Source organism: Petaurus breviceps, unplaced genomic scaffold, assembly GCF_028583685.1.
Source record: "Petaurus breviceps papuanus isolate PSGF00001 unplaced genomic scaffold, PetGlider_PUasm1.0 126, whole genome shotgun sequence".
Taxonomy (NCBI): Eukaryota; Metazoa; Chordata; class Mammalia; order Diprotodontia; family Petauridae; genus Petaurus; species Petaurus breviceps.
In genome coordinates, this window is record NW_027185655.1 from 81,811,439 (window position 1) to 81,824,893 (window position 13,455).

At 38.4% G+C, this 13,455-nt stretch overlaps 1 protein-coding gene and 1 pseudogene across 1 annotated transcript in view; one reads left to right on the forward strand and one right to left on the reverse strand.

Annotated features, from left to right (window-relative positions):
• Nucleotides 1-13,455, reverse strand: part of FSTL5 (follistatin like 5) — a 1,185,743-nt gene that overhangs the window by 1,053,228 nt on the left and 119,060 nt on the right. Inside the window, exon 2 of the mRNA XM_069097493.1 lies at nt 4,753-4,894. Coding sequence (XP_068953594.1) covers nt 4,753-4,878 — 126 coding nt within the window. The 5' untranslated portion in view covers nt 4,879-4,894. The remainder of the gene's footprint in view (nt 1-4,752; nt 4,895-13,455) is intronic.
• On the forward strand, nt 11,398-12,815 carry LOC138168464 (elongation factor 1-gamma-like; annotated as a pseudogene).

Sequence of the window (13,455 nt, forward strand, 5' to 3'; positions counted from 1 at the left end):
GCTATTCTGTCCTTATTCTTGTTCCTCCTGGCAGTCTCAGAGCATAAAAACTACCAGAGAAAAGGCAGTGCTTACGCAGACTTTTCTACCACATTCCTCTGTGGATGTGTATTGGCCTATCGTAGAAAAATGGAGATGGAAAGGGACATTGGAGGGAGAGCACTTTTGTCCATGGAATCTCATTAAATATTGCAAAGTTTCCCCAGGCATTTCAGGGGAGAAGTACAATATTAATAAATTATCTACATCCTTAAGAATGCAAAATAGAAACAATCCCAAAAGCAAAGTAATTTACAAAAACATCTTTTTTTTTGTCTACAAAAGCCTCCTCACTTCTGCCCCTTGAAATTCTTAGTTCTCTTCAAGATGTGGTTCGTTTGCCATTTTCTATGTGAAACTTATTTCCAGTGCCTCAAATATTGGTTATCATAGAATCATTGAATTTTAGAACAGGAAAAGGCCTCATGCAAAGCAACTAGTAACTGCAAGATGATTTCCTCTCTGATACAATCAGTAGTTATTCTTTGTTTTAATAACTGAAGTGAGGGAGAAATCATTCCATTCCAAGGTCACCCATTCTACTGCTCTAATTTTGTGGTACTTTATTTGTCTTTTTTTCCCTGCTATTACTCTTAAATTTACCTCTTGGAAACTGGAATGTGTATGAGAATCCCTAAAAATAATTTTGAGCAGATGTTACCTAAGTCAGGTTTATCAGCTTGAGAAATACATGTGTTGGCTTGAGTAATACATTCTAACTATCAAGGAGAAATTATTGCGAACTTACCAAATTTGGGTGAACAACCCATACAGTTTTGCAAAAATGATAGAACAGTTCAAGTGTACATTATTCCTTGTGAAACAGTACCTCTTGTGAAAACTGACAATCCTTCTGAAATAACTATCAAAGGAACTGAAGAGTTTGGTTCTACTGATGGAATAAAATTGGGAGCTAAAGTATGGGTAAAACAGAAGACAGACAATGTTCCAAAGGCTATGGAAATTGTAGCACATGGGAAATACAACACTGTAGCTGTTGTCTATTCAGAAGAACATGATTACCAAATTGGACCCTTAACTCATATATTCTACTGTGAATGAGACTATGGGTTCATGGACTCCAGAAGCACAGCTGACCCTATATTTGTTTCTTTTTGTCTTTTTGTGTTTGTGAGATTTGTGTCCTGTAGACTTAGTACCCTCTACCTGCAGATTAAGCACTTATAAATTTGGATGCCAAGCCCTGTCCATGACTGTAATGTGCCACCCCTGAACCTGTCATCAACCAAGCTCCAGATGCCCGCTAAAGAACTGATTTTTCAAATGAGTCCTCTTGGGGCAGGGACAGTTCTACCTCCAATGTCAACAAGAAATAGCTATGGGAGCAGAGACTTTCACCCCTTATGCCAAGATTTTGAGCCCCATTCATTCAAGGGGGGAATGATGGGATATTTGTGCTCAAACCCCCATGTTATTGTTTTATGTGCTTATTTTCTGCTATCCCTGTTATATCATTATAAAGTTCTGTTGACAGAAGTTACCCCTTAAACTCCCATTAACTTATGTGATGGAATGTTTTGTTAATTTAATTTTGCTATGTAGGGGACATGAAAGATCTTGAGGCCAAATGTAATGATATGTGAAGATCTTCCTGACCCTTTAATAGACCTTAGTAACTCTGAAGACCTTCTCTGTTTTGAAGATCTTCCCTACCCCCTCACAGACTGAATGTAATCACATGGAGCCTATAGTGGGAGAAGTTTGCTGAAGGGTAGAGCAGAGCCCGCAGAAAGTTGGGAATTAGAGCAGTTAGAGATGGAGAGAGGTGAGGACAGACCTAGGCAGACAGCTAGGCTTGTGCATGTTGGTTTGTAGAAAGTTTAAAGGATGGTGTGGCTTTCTGTGGTGTTATGGTGGATTAACTTCTTGGCTACTATGATGAATTCAATTTTCTGGTTTGGGGATTCAGTTTTCTGGTGTCTGAATAAATATTTTGTTTCTGTCTTCTATATGGAGAGGTTGTAATATTTTGCATTTGAGCACTATGCTGGCATATTTACAATCGCAGTCAGCATTGTGAATATTGCATCGGTGCTACATCAAGTCCCTTTCACATTTAAGTACTTCCAATAGAAATGTAACCATGTATCCTCCTCACCCCAAGTTTTCTCTTCTCCAATATAAGCATTATCACTTCCTTTAGCTGATTCTCAAATGACACAAATTCTAGGTCCTTTACCATCGTGATCTCCTTTGAAACCTCTCAAAATTATTACTGCCCTTCCTAAAATATGAAACTAAACAAAGAAAACCAGATGAAGGCTCACCAAGGCATACTACAGCAAAACAGTTGTCTCCTTATTTCTGGATGCTATATCTCATTACAGTTTAATATTACAATGATTTTCATAAAAGCTCTATCAACCCACTTATGCTCATTGAACTTGGGGTCCACTCCAACCCTTGCTGTTTTCTAGTCAATCAACCACTGGTGTCATTATTAATAAAGACTACTTATCCAGAAAGAAAAAAAACTGGGACAAATTTTAAGTTTAATCTGCATTATTAGCATTTTCTCCATCACTTTCTTAAGTCTAGATTTTAAAAATAAAACAAGCCCACATTTCTAGTTTGTTGATTTCCAACAAGGTAATGCTGACATTGATAATCAGCTCTGCAAAGTCATTTCAAGGTGGCTTCAATGTACCCTTACAAATACCTATCCCTTTTCCATCTTGAACTTATGAAGCCAAGTTTTTAAGTGCAGATACATGACTTTGTATTTATTGTGACTAAACTATGATGTATGAGTTTTTATCCAAAGTTCTAGCCTTTCTAAATATTTATGGGTCATGATTCCCTCATCCAACATGTTAACTATTTCTTACAATTTTGTGTCATTTTCAGGTTTGATACCAATGCTACCTCTGACTTCATTCCAGTTATAGATAAAAGTGGTAATTAGCACTGAGTCATGAACCCTACTCTTTTGATCTTAAAAATACATAAAATATGGTTGTCTATACTGCATTGCCACCATCTTATCTATGAAAGGAGACTAATCCACACAAGGTATTTCTCAAATGTTTTCTCACAATCTAAGTGAATCTAGATCTACAGCATTTCCTACCTAGATCAACAAAGTTAGCAACCCTTTCAGAACAGAAAATAAGGTTACTCTTATAGAATCAATCTGTTGATGATGCCATGATGGCTATTTTTGTCAGACACTTTCTTTTTGAGATATTTATTAACCATGTTTTTAATAATTAGAAGTGATCCCTGTCCACATAAGAATTTTTGAACCCTTCATCTGAGAAGATATAGATACCAATCAACAAGATTAAGTCTTTTTTTCTACTTGAAAGTTTTTGTGATTTCTCAGGGAAAGAATGATTTTTGAGATTAGTAAAAAATTGAACCTAATTCATGTTCATTCTATAGAATCTCTCCAGATTCAAAAGAATGCAGACTTCTATCATTTACAAAGCATTATCATGTAACAATTAAGGAATCCCAAATGTGAATACAATTTATTTCTCAGAAGAAACTGATATCTTTGAAAATTATGCAATGTCATTAATAAAAATGAGTGTTCTGAGTAAGCCATATGATAGATGATTCTTGCCCAAAACATGATAGAAGTCCTGGACAATGGTCATTGCATCATTGTGTGAAATGGGAAATTATAATGTTTATCATAACATCAACCACATAACTCTTATTTTTATTTCAGAAATATATAAAACCTAGCCCTGAGTGTATACAATTCTATACACATAACGCAAATTTTTAAGTGCCATTTTTGAAAATCTCACTTTTGTTCAAAGATGTTGTGTAATTATTTATTGCCATTATTTTCCCTGTCATCAGATAATGTTTTAATTTAGGCCATATTTTCTTTTTTAATTTTTGCTTTTTGGAGGGCAATTGGGGGTGTGACTTGCCCAAGGTCACAAGGCTAGTTTTTGTGTTAAGTGTCTGAGACCTGAATTTGAACTCAGGTCCTCCTGACTCCAAGGCTGGTGCTCTATTCACTGCACCACCTAGCTGCCCCTTATGCCATATTTTAAAAGAACAAATGCTGAGTAGTATTCTTATTGTCATTTCTCCAAAGAGATAAAAAAGACTTCAAGAGGTCACTTAAGCCATGCCTCTATTTTTATGAAGTACTAGTGTGATACAGTCATAAACACTAGAGGTAATCTGATAATCCAGCTCCTTCATTTTACAAAGGAAGAAGGTGAAATATAGAGAGGAAATATACTGTGCTCAAGGCCATTGAGTTTGTAAGAAAGAGAGCTGACAGTAGAAGCAAGGCTCCTTTTTTTTTGCTATTCTCCACAACTTTTAAACCATGCTCAATGAATCTGTTATTTCCTGTTTTTTTAAAATATCTAAGCAAATGAACTTAAAATTTCAAAGACCACATGTTCACAATGTCAAAAGAATGTCATATCTTTCCAGAGATGAAATCAAAGAATTTTTAATTGAACTATCGCTAGGCTTGATTAGAGTTAAATATTGTATTTCTTTTTTTTCTACAAATAATATTAAAGATGATGTGCATATCCTAGACCTTATCCAAGATATTCACTGTTTTATGTTCTTAAAATCTGATTTTTTATATGGAAGTATATCCAGAAAAGTTATTCTGAAATGATTGTCCCTAAGTGAATAATAATGAAAATCCCTAAATAACTAGCATTGAAATAATTAGTAGTAAAAACAAATTCCAAATATAATTAGTACCTTGTGTCTCAATCTTACTAGTGGCTGATAGGATTTTAGGCCATATCCTCCTTCCTTGGTTGGCCTTCCTTCTGCTCTCAGAAAAATGAATCCAAGAAACAAAATCGCTGACCAGCATTTAATCATCTTTATTGGCCTTCACCTGTCAAAATTGAAATGACATTTGGTCAATGATAATGCATTACTCATTGAAAAAGGCAATCCATAAACATCCAATGAGATGAAGGAATGATGGCTAAACCAATCTCTTAAGATTCAACCACCCAATGCCACCTCCACCCTAAAAAACCACATCTGGAAATAAACTGTATCCTATTAATTGATGTTCAGAAAATATTTAAAAAGACAAAAGCAGGGAAGATGTAATGTTTAATTAAGGAAGAGAACATAACAAAAAGCTGAAAAAGTAGGGAATGAAAAATGTTTTATAAAGGTATATAAATGATACACTTTCAACCAAAATTCATAACTATTGACACTTAAAATTAATTTATAGGCATCCTGATAATGCTTTATCTTTACACCCTATGTATTGTCTTTTTATTCATTTATGTCTATAGTTGCATTTTCATTATTTATTTCCATATATTTATGATTCATGTCTATTTTTCCTACCACCTTCATTCAAAAATCTATCCTTTGAAGTTCACTTCATCTAGATAAATCATCTCCAAATTCAGGTTCCAAAAACCTAACAACCCTGGAACATTTCTTTTCCTTCCTGCCTTGAAGTATTCCTCTTCACTATATTGATGTCCCCTGATGCTTTCTTGCTTCCCAATTTCTCTACTTCCATGGTCTGAAAATTTACTCAATCTCAGCTATACCTAGGAATGACAATATCTATGATTTCTTCTGGGAGCAAAGAAGGTTGTGCAAGCAGCAAAGCCCTATCTTTGCCAAATCTACCTCAGACAAAAACAAAAACAAATAAAAACCATAAAATAGCACCCCAGAATAAATCCTGCAATACCACAACCATTGGAAAATGGGGTGGAGCAGTCTTTTACCCAAGAAACTTGGAGGATTGGCAAGAAAGGTTCATCTCACTTGATTAAAAGGAGGCTGCCTTCCAGGACAGGAAGCATCCCAGCAAGCAAGCCTACAGTAAGCCCTACCTCAGAAAACCAGAGGGAGATCCGGAACCCCATTTGATGAAGCAGGTGAACACCAGCACCTGGACACTTTCCTGCTTACTCCCCTACATGCTTAGCATAACCAGGTGAACCAGGAGACCCCATTTCAGAGAATCACAATGTGCATCAGCACAGCCTCTGACTGGCAGGCATCCTCCAGTGGCCAAAACCTCGACATGCTTCATTTTAGCCTCATGAAAATGCAGAAAAACCCCACCTGATCTCATGACACAATAGATACCACCACTAGCACCCTAGTTAAACATGAGGTAAGGTACCAGACCCCTCCAGTTGTTGACTGTCAGTACCTGAGGCCCTAGCCCACAAAGCCAGTGACAAGGCACATGACTCCCAGCACAGGAAGCTTGGGACAGTGACCCTTGTGCTCTAGCAGGAGAGCTCAATGTTTAGAATCAAGAAATAGACAAGCAAGATGAACAAAAAGAAAAACTGAACATTAACCATAGGAAGTTACTATGGTGAGAGAGATCAAAATACAAACTCAAAAGATGATAACATTGTCAATATACCTACATCCAAAACCTTAAAGGGAAATACAAATTGTTCCCAAGCCCAAAAAGGTTTCTTGAAAGAACTCAAGAAGGATTTTAAAAGTCAAATAAGAGAGGTAGAAGAAAAAAAATGGGGAAAAATAGAGGTTTGCAAGAGAGAGTCAACAGCTAGGAAAAGGAAAGATGAAAATTGACTGAAGAGACCAATTCCTTAAAAAAATACAATTGACTAAATGGAAAAAAAAAATTTGAAGAAAACAACTCCTTCAAAAGTAGAATCAGTCAGATAGAAAAAGAGTTGCAAAAATTCACTGAAGAGAAGAACTCCTTAAAAAGTTGATTTGACCAAGTGGAAAGGGCCTAACTGAAAAAAAACACACAAAACCTAACTGAAGGGGGAGGTGGAGTCAAGACAGCTAAATAAAAGCATAAATTTGGCATGAGCTCCCACTCCTATCACTTCCAATACATGTAAAAATTACTCCCAACAAACTTTCAGCTGCAGAACCCACAAAGAGAAAAACAAATTTCCCAGTGAAGGCAGTCCAGCAGGCCTACAGGAAGGGTTTGATGCACCAAGCAGGGAGCTGAGCACAGTCTGGTGTGAGCCACGTGGTTCTGGCCCCAGGGTAGCCTCAACAAGCAGTGGCCAGAGCAAACTACAGGAGAATGAATCACCAGCAGCTGTGACTTTTCCAGAATTCTCAACCCAAAAATGCCAAAGATAAAGTAAAAGGTAACTGTTGAAAACTGTTGGAACAGAGAGGGAAGCAAGAGGGTGATATGGCCCATGTTCCTGGGGTGAGAGGCAAAGGAGGCAGGGCAGCTTTGCAGCTGCAGTCACTTGGCTCCCTCAGGAGCTCCTGGCCTGCAGATAGTCGGCGGACCAAGCAATCATTCAGAGGGTAATCACTCTTACTTTAACCTGCTTGGATCTGGATCACACACAGTCTTAGGTAGTGGTTCTGGGGTGTGTGGCCAGTGAGACAGAGCTTGTGGGAGCTATAGAGAGGGCACCCTTCTAATAGATTCAGCAGCTATGAAAACCCCAGCAATTTGGGACAAAGCTCTGTCCATTCTGGAAGCAGAGTTCTACCATGGCAAACAGCTCAAAAGTCAAGTAATTAGATGGCAATATGAGCAAGCATAGGAAGCACAAAGAGACCACATAATACTTTTGGGGGGACAAAAAGTATAAAGGCATGGAGCAGGAGGAAGACTATGAAGTCGAAACTCCCGCAACAAAAGCCTCCAAGAAAAATATGAACTGCTTACAGGTCATGGAGGAGCTCAAGAAGGATTTTGAAAATCAAGTAAGAGAAGTGGAGGAAAAATTGGGAAGAGAAATGAGAATGATGCAAGAAAATCATGAAAAGTGAGTCAACATCCAAGCAATGGAGACCCAAAAAAACACTGAAAAAAATAGCACCTTAAAAAAGTAGACTAACTCAAATGAGAAAAGAGGCCCAAAAAGCCAATGAGGAGAAGAATGCCTTAAAAAGCTGAATTTTCCAGATGGAAAAGGAATTTAAAAAACTCCTTCTAAATTAGACTGTAGCAATTAAAAGCTAATGATATTATGGGAAATCAAGATACTATAAAACAGATCCAAACAAATTAAAAATAAAAGGCAATTTGAAATCTCTCATTGGAAAAACCACAGACATGTAAAATAGATGGAGGTAAGATAATTTAAAAATTATTGGACTCCTGAAAAGCCATGATCAAAAAAGAGCCTAGACACCATCTTTCAAGAAATTATCAAGAAAAATTGTCCTGATATTATAGAACCAGAGATCAAAATATTAATTGAAAGAATTTGCCATTTGCCTCTTGAAAAAGATCCCCTAAAGAAAATTCCTAGGAATATCATAGCCAAATTCCAGAGTTTCCAGGTCAAGGAGAAAATGCTGAAAGCAGTCAGGAAGAAACAATTTCCATATTGTGGAAACACAATCAGGATAACTTAAGACCTAGCAGTTTTCACATTAAGGGACCAAAGGGCTTGAAACATGATATTCCAGAGATAAAAGGAGCTAGGACTAAAGCCAAGAATCACCTACCCAGCAAAACTGAGTATAATGTTACAGTGGAAAATACAGTTATTCAATGAAATAGAGGATTTTCAAGCATTCTTGATGAAAAAACAAGAGCTGAACAGAAAATTTGACTTTAAAATATAAAAAGCAAGAGAAGTATGAGAAGGTAAACAGGAAAAAGAAATCATAAGGAACTTATTAAAGTTGAACTATTTACATTCCTATAGGGAAAATTATAATTATAACACATGAGTTTTCTCAGTATTAAGATCATTGAAGGAAATTTGTGTGTGTGTGTGTGTGTGTGTGTGTGTGTGTGTGTGTGTATGCTTGTGGGCATATGTATGTTCATGTATACATAGAGGGCATAGAATGAGTTAAATATGAAGGGTTGATATCTAACAAATAAAATTAAGGGGTTGAGAATGGGATTAAGTAGTAGAAGGAGAAAAAGCAAGAAAGATTATTTCATGCAAAAGAGGCAAGAGAAAACCATTACAGTGGGGGCGGGGGGAAGAGCAGGAAGGTGAAAGGGAATGAGAGAAACTTATTCTCATTGAATTAGGCTTAAGGAGGGAATAACATACAGATTAACAACTTAATTGTCTATCTTACTCTACAGGAAAATAGGGGGGTAGGGATGAATATGGGCAATGATAGAAGGGAGGGCATATTGGGGGAGAGAGTAGTTAGAAACAAACACTTTTGAAAAGGGATAGGTCAAAGAAGAAAAAAGAATAAGTGAGGGGCAGGATAGGATGGAGGGAAATACAGTTAGTCTTTCACAGTATAACTACTATGGAAATGTTTTGTGTAACTACACATGTACAACCTATATTGAATTGTTTATCTTCCCAGTGGGGCTGGGTGAGGAGGGAAGAAGGGAAAAAATCTGGAACTCAAAGTTTTAAAAACAAATGTTTAAAAAAATTTCTTTTACATGCAACTGGGAAATAAGATATACAGGCACTGGGGCATAGAAATCCATCTTGCTCTTCTAGAAAGTTAGGGGGGTGATGGAGAAGGATATAAGAGAGAACAGATTGGGAGAAGGGGTATTCAGTAGGCTTGCTATTTGGGGCTGGGAGTAGAGGAAAGACAAGGAGAGAAAAAATTGTAACTCAAAATTTGGTGGAAATGAATATTGAAAACTAAAAATAAATTAATTAATTTTAAAGAAACTAACTGAAGAAAATAATTCCTTAAAAATTAGAATTGTCCAAGTGGAAGCTAATGACTTTGTGAGACATCAAGAATAAGTCAAAAAAATCAAAAGAATTAAAAAAGAAGAAAATATCTCATTGGAAAAATCACTAGCCTGGTAAATAGAACCAGGAGAGATAATTTAAGGATTATTGGTCTATCTGAAAACCAGGATCAGAAAAAGAAATTGGACAGCTTCCTTTAAGAAATTATCATGGAACACTTCCTTGAAAATCTGGGGGTAACCATATAACTAGGTTGTTAAATAGTCATTGAAAGAATACATTGATGACCTTCTAAATGAGATTCCAAACTGAGAACAATAAAGAATATTGTAGTCAAGTCTCAAATTCACCAGGTCAAGAGAAAATGCTGCAAGGAGCCAGAAAGAAATATTTTAAATGTTGTATAACCATAGTCAGGATTGTGCAGGAGTTAGTAACATATACATGAAAAAAATCAGAGGGTCTGAAATATGATATTGTGGAAGGAAAAGAAACTTGGACTACTACCAAGAATCAGCTACTCAGCAAAATTGAGCTTAAACTTTCAGGAGGAAAGATGGGCATTCAATGAAATAAGGGACTTTCCATAATTCCCAATTAAAAAACCAGGGATGAGCAAAAAATTTGATCTTCAAATACAAGATGTAAGCAAAGTATAAAAAGGTAAACAAGAAAGGAAAAAAAAAAACAAGTTATTCAATAAGGTTAAACTTTACGTCCATACATGATAAGATGATCTTTGTAATTCCTGAGAACCATATATTTATTCTGACATTTAGAAGGGTTATACATAGACAGAGGGTGTGGGCATAAGTTGATTTTGGTGTGATGATAAAAAAATAAGTAAGGGGTGAAAAAAGGGATTGTACTGGGAGAAGAGGGCAGAGGACAGAAAATACATCACATGAAGGGGAACAAAGACGTATTTTAAAAGGAGGAAAGAAGATATGGAAATGAGCATTGTTTAAACCTTACTCTCATCAGATTTAGTTCAGAGAGAATAACATACAAATCAGACAGTTATAGAAATCAGTCCTTTACTATAGGAAAGCAGGAGGAGAAAGGGAAAAGTAAAGGGAGGTAGGTTGATAAAAGGGAGAGCAGACTGGGGGAGGCCGTGATCAGAGACAAAACACTGGTGAGGAGAGAAAGGGTGAAGGGAGAGAGAAGATTAAAAACGGGGTAAATATGATGAAGTGAAAGACACAGTAACCATAACTGCAAATATGAATTGGATGAACTCTCCAATAAAACTGAAGCAGACAGCAGAATGAATTAAAAGCAGAATCCTACAGATGTCATATACAGGAGAAACATTTGAATCAGATACACATGGAGTAAATGTAAAAGACAAGAGCAGAAAGTATTATGCTTCAGCTGAATTAAAAAAAAGAGGGGTAGCAATCTTCATCTCAGGCAAAGCAAAAGCAATAAATAAATAAAATCTAATTAAAAGAAATAAGGAAACTATGTCTTGCTAAAAGGTACCACCATCTTGTTAAAGGTACCAAAGACAATGAAGTAATATCAACACTAAACATATATGTGCCAAGTGGTACCGCATCCAAATTCTTAGAGAAGTTCAAAACAATGCTAGTGGGGGAACTCAATCTCCCCCTCTTAGAACTAGATAAATCTAACAAGAAAATAAACAAGAAAAAAAGTTAAGAAGGTGAATAGAATTTTAGAAAAATTAGGTATAAAAGATCTATGGATAGACTTTGCGGCAGCGCCAACATCTCCACCCCCTTTCTCTGCGGAATCACCATGGCAGCCGGGACCTTGTACACATACCCTGAAAACTGGCGGTCCTTCAAGGCCCTCATTGCTGCACAGTACAGAGGGGCCCAGGTCCCTGTACTGTCCTCACCTCCCCACTTCCACTTTGGTCAGACCGACCACACCCCTGAATTCCTCCGAAAATTTCCTGCAGGCAAGGTTCCAGCGTTTGAGGATGATGATGGGTTCTGTGTGTTTGAAAGCAACGCCATTGCACACTATTTGAGCAATGATGACCTTCGAGGCTCGACCCCTGAGGCTGCTGCCCAGGTGATCCGGTGGGTGAGCTTTGCGGACAGTGACATCGTTCCTCCAGCCAGTACCTGGGTGTTCCCTACTCTTGGCATCATGCACCACAACAAACAGGCTACAGAGAATGCAAAAGAGGAGGTGAGGCGGGTCCTGGGGCTGCTTGATGCCCACCTGAAGACTCGGACCTTCCTGGTGGGGGAGCACGTGACTCTGGCTGACATCACAGTTGTGTGCACCCTCTTGTGGCTCTATAAGCACGTCCTGGAGCCATCGTTCTGGCAGGCCTTCCCCAACACCAACCGCTAGTTCCTCACCTGCATCCACCAGCCCCAGTTCCGGGCAGTGTTGGGAGAGGTGAAGCTTTGTGAGAAGATGGCGCAGTTTGATGCTAAAAAGTTTGCTGAGACTCAGCCCAAGAAGGAGGTCCCAAGAAAAGAGAAGGGACAGCGAGAAGAGAAACCCAAGGCCCAGGCAGAGTGGAAGGAAGAGAAGAAGGCAGCTGTGCCCCCGGCCCTGAGGAGATGGATGAGTGTGACCAGGCCCCAGCTGTGGAGCCCAAGGCCAAGGATCCCTTTGCCCACCTGCCCAAGAGCACGTTTGTGTTGGATGAGTTTAAGCGAAAGTACTCCAATGAAGACACAATGACGGTGGCCCTGCCGTACTTCTGGGAGCACTTCGACCACGATGGCTGGTCCCTCTGGTATGCCGAGTACCGCTTCCCCCAGGAGCTCAGCCAGACCTTCATGAGCTGCAACCTCATCACTGGAATGTTCCAGCGCCTGGACAAGCTGAGGAAGAATGCCTTTGTTAGCGTCATCCTTTTTGGCACCAATAATAGCAGTGCCATTTCTGGAGTCTGGGTTTTCCGTGGCCAGGAACTCACCTTCCCGCTGAGTCCAGACTGGCAGGTAGACTACGAGTCCTACACGTGGCGCAAGCTGGATCCTGGCAGTGAGGAGGCCCAGACCATGGTCCGAGAGTACTTCTCCTGGGAGGGGGCCTTCCAGCACGTGGGCAAACCCTTAAATCAGGGCAAGATCTTCAAGTGAACACGCTCCCCTGCTACCACCTAGCTGCCTGCTTCCTCCTCTGCAGGGACGTGCCAGTCATTAAACGAAACTGAACACAGAACCCCCCCCCCAATAAAAATAAAATAAAAATAAAAGATCTATGGATAAAACTGAATGTGGAAAGGAAGGAATATGCATTTTTCTCAGCAGTACATGGAATGTACACAAAATTTGACCCTATACTAGGGCATAAAAAACTCAACATTCAATGCAAAAAGCAGAAATATTAAATGCATCTTTTTTCAGATCATGATGTGACAAAAAATTATGTGCAGTAAAGGACCATGGAAAGATAAATTAAAAATGTACTGGAAACTAAGTAATCTCATCCTAAAGAATGAGTGGGTCAAACAGCAAATAATAGAAACAACTTAATCAAAGAGAATAGCAATAATGAGGTAACATACCAAAATTTATTGGATATAGCCAAAGAAGTTCCTACAGGAAGCTTTATGATCCTTAAATGCTTATATGAATAAAACAGAAAAAGAGGAGGTGAATGAATTAGGCAAGTGTATCCCTGCCCCTTTATAAGCCTAAGTGAATTTGAGGACCTTCCCTAATCTGAAAATATACTCTGCCTTCTAATAGGCTGAATGTGGTCTCATGGAGACTGTGGTGGGAGGAATTTGCTGAAGGGTGGAACAGAGCCCAAAAGAAGAAGCTTACTTAGGGGAGATTTGTTTTTCATGACGTTACACAGGTTG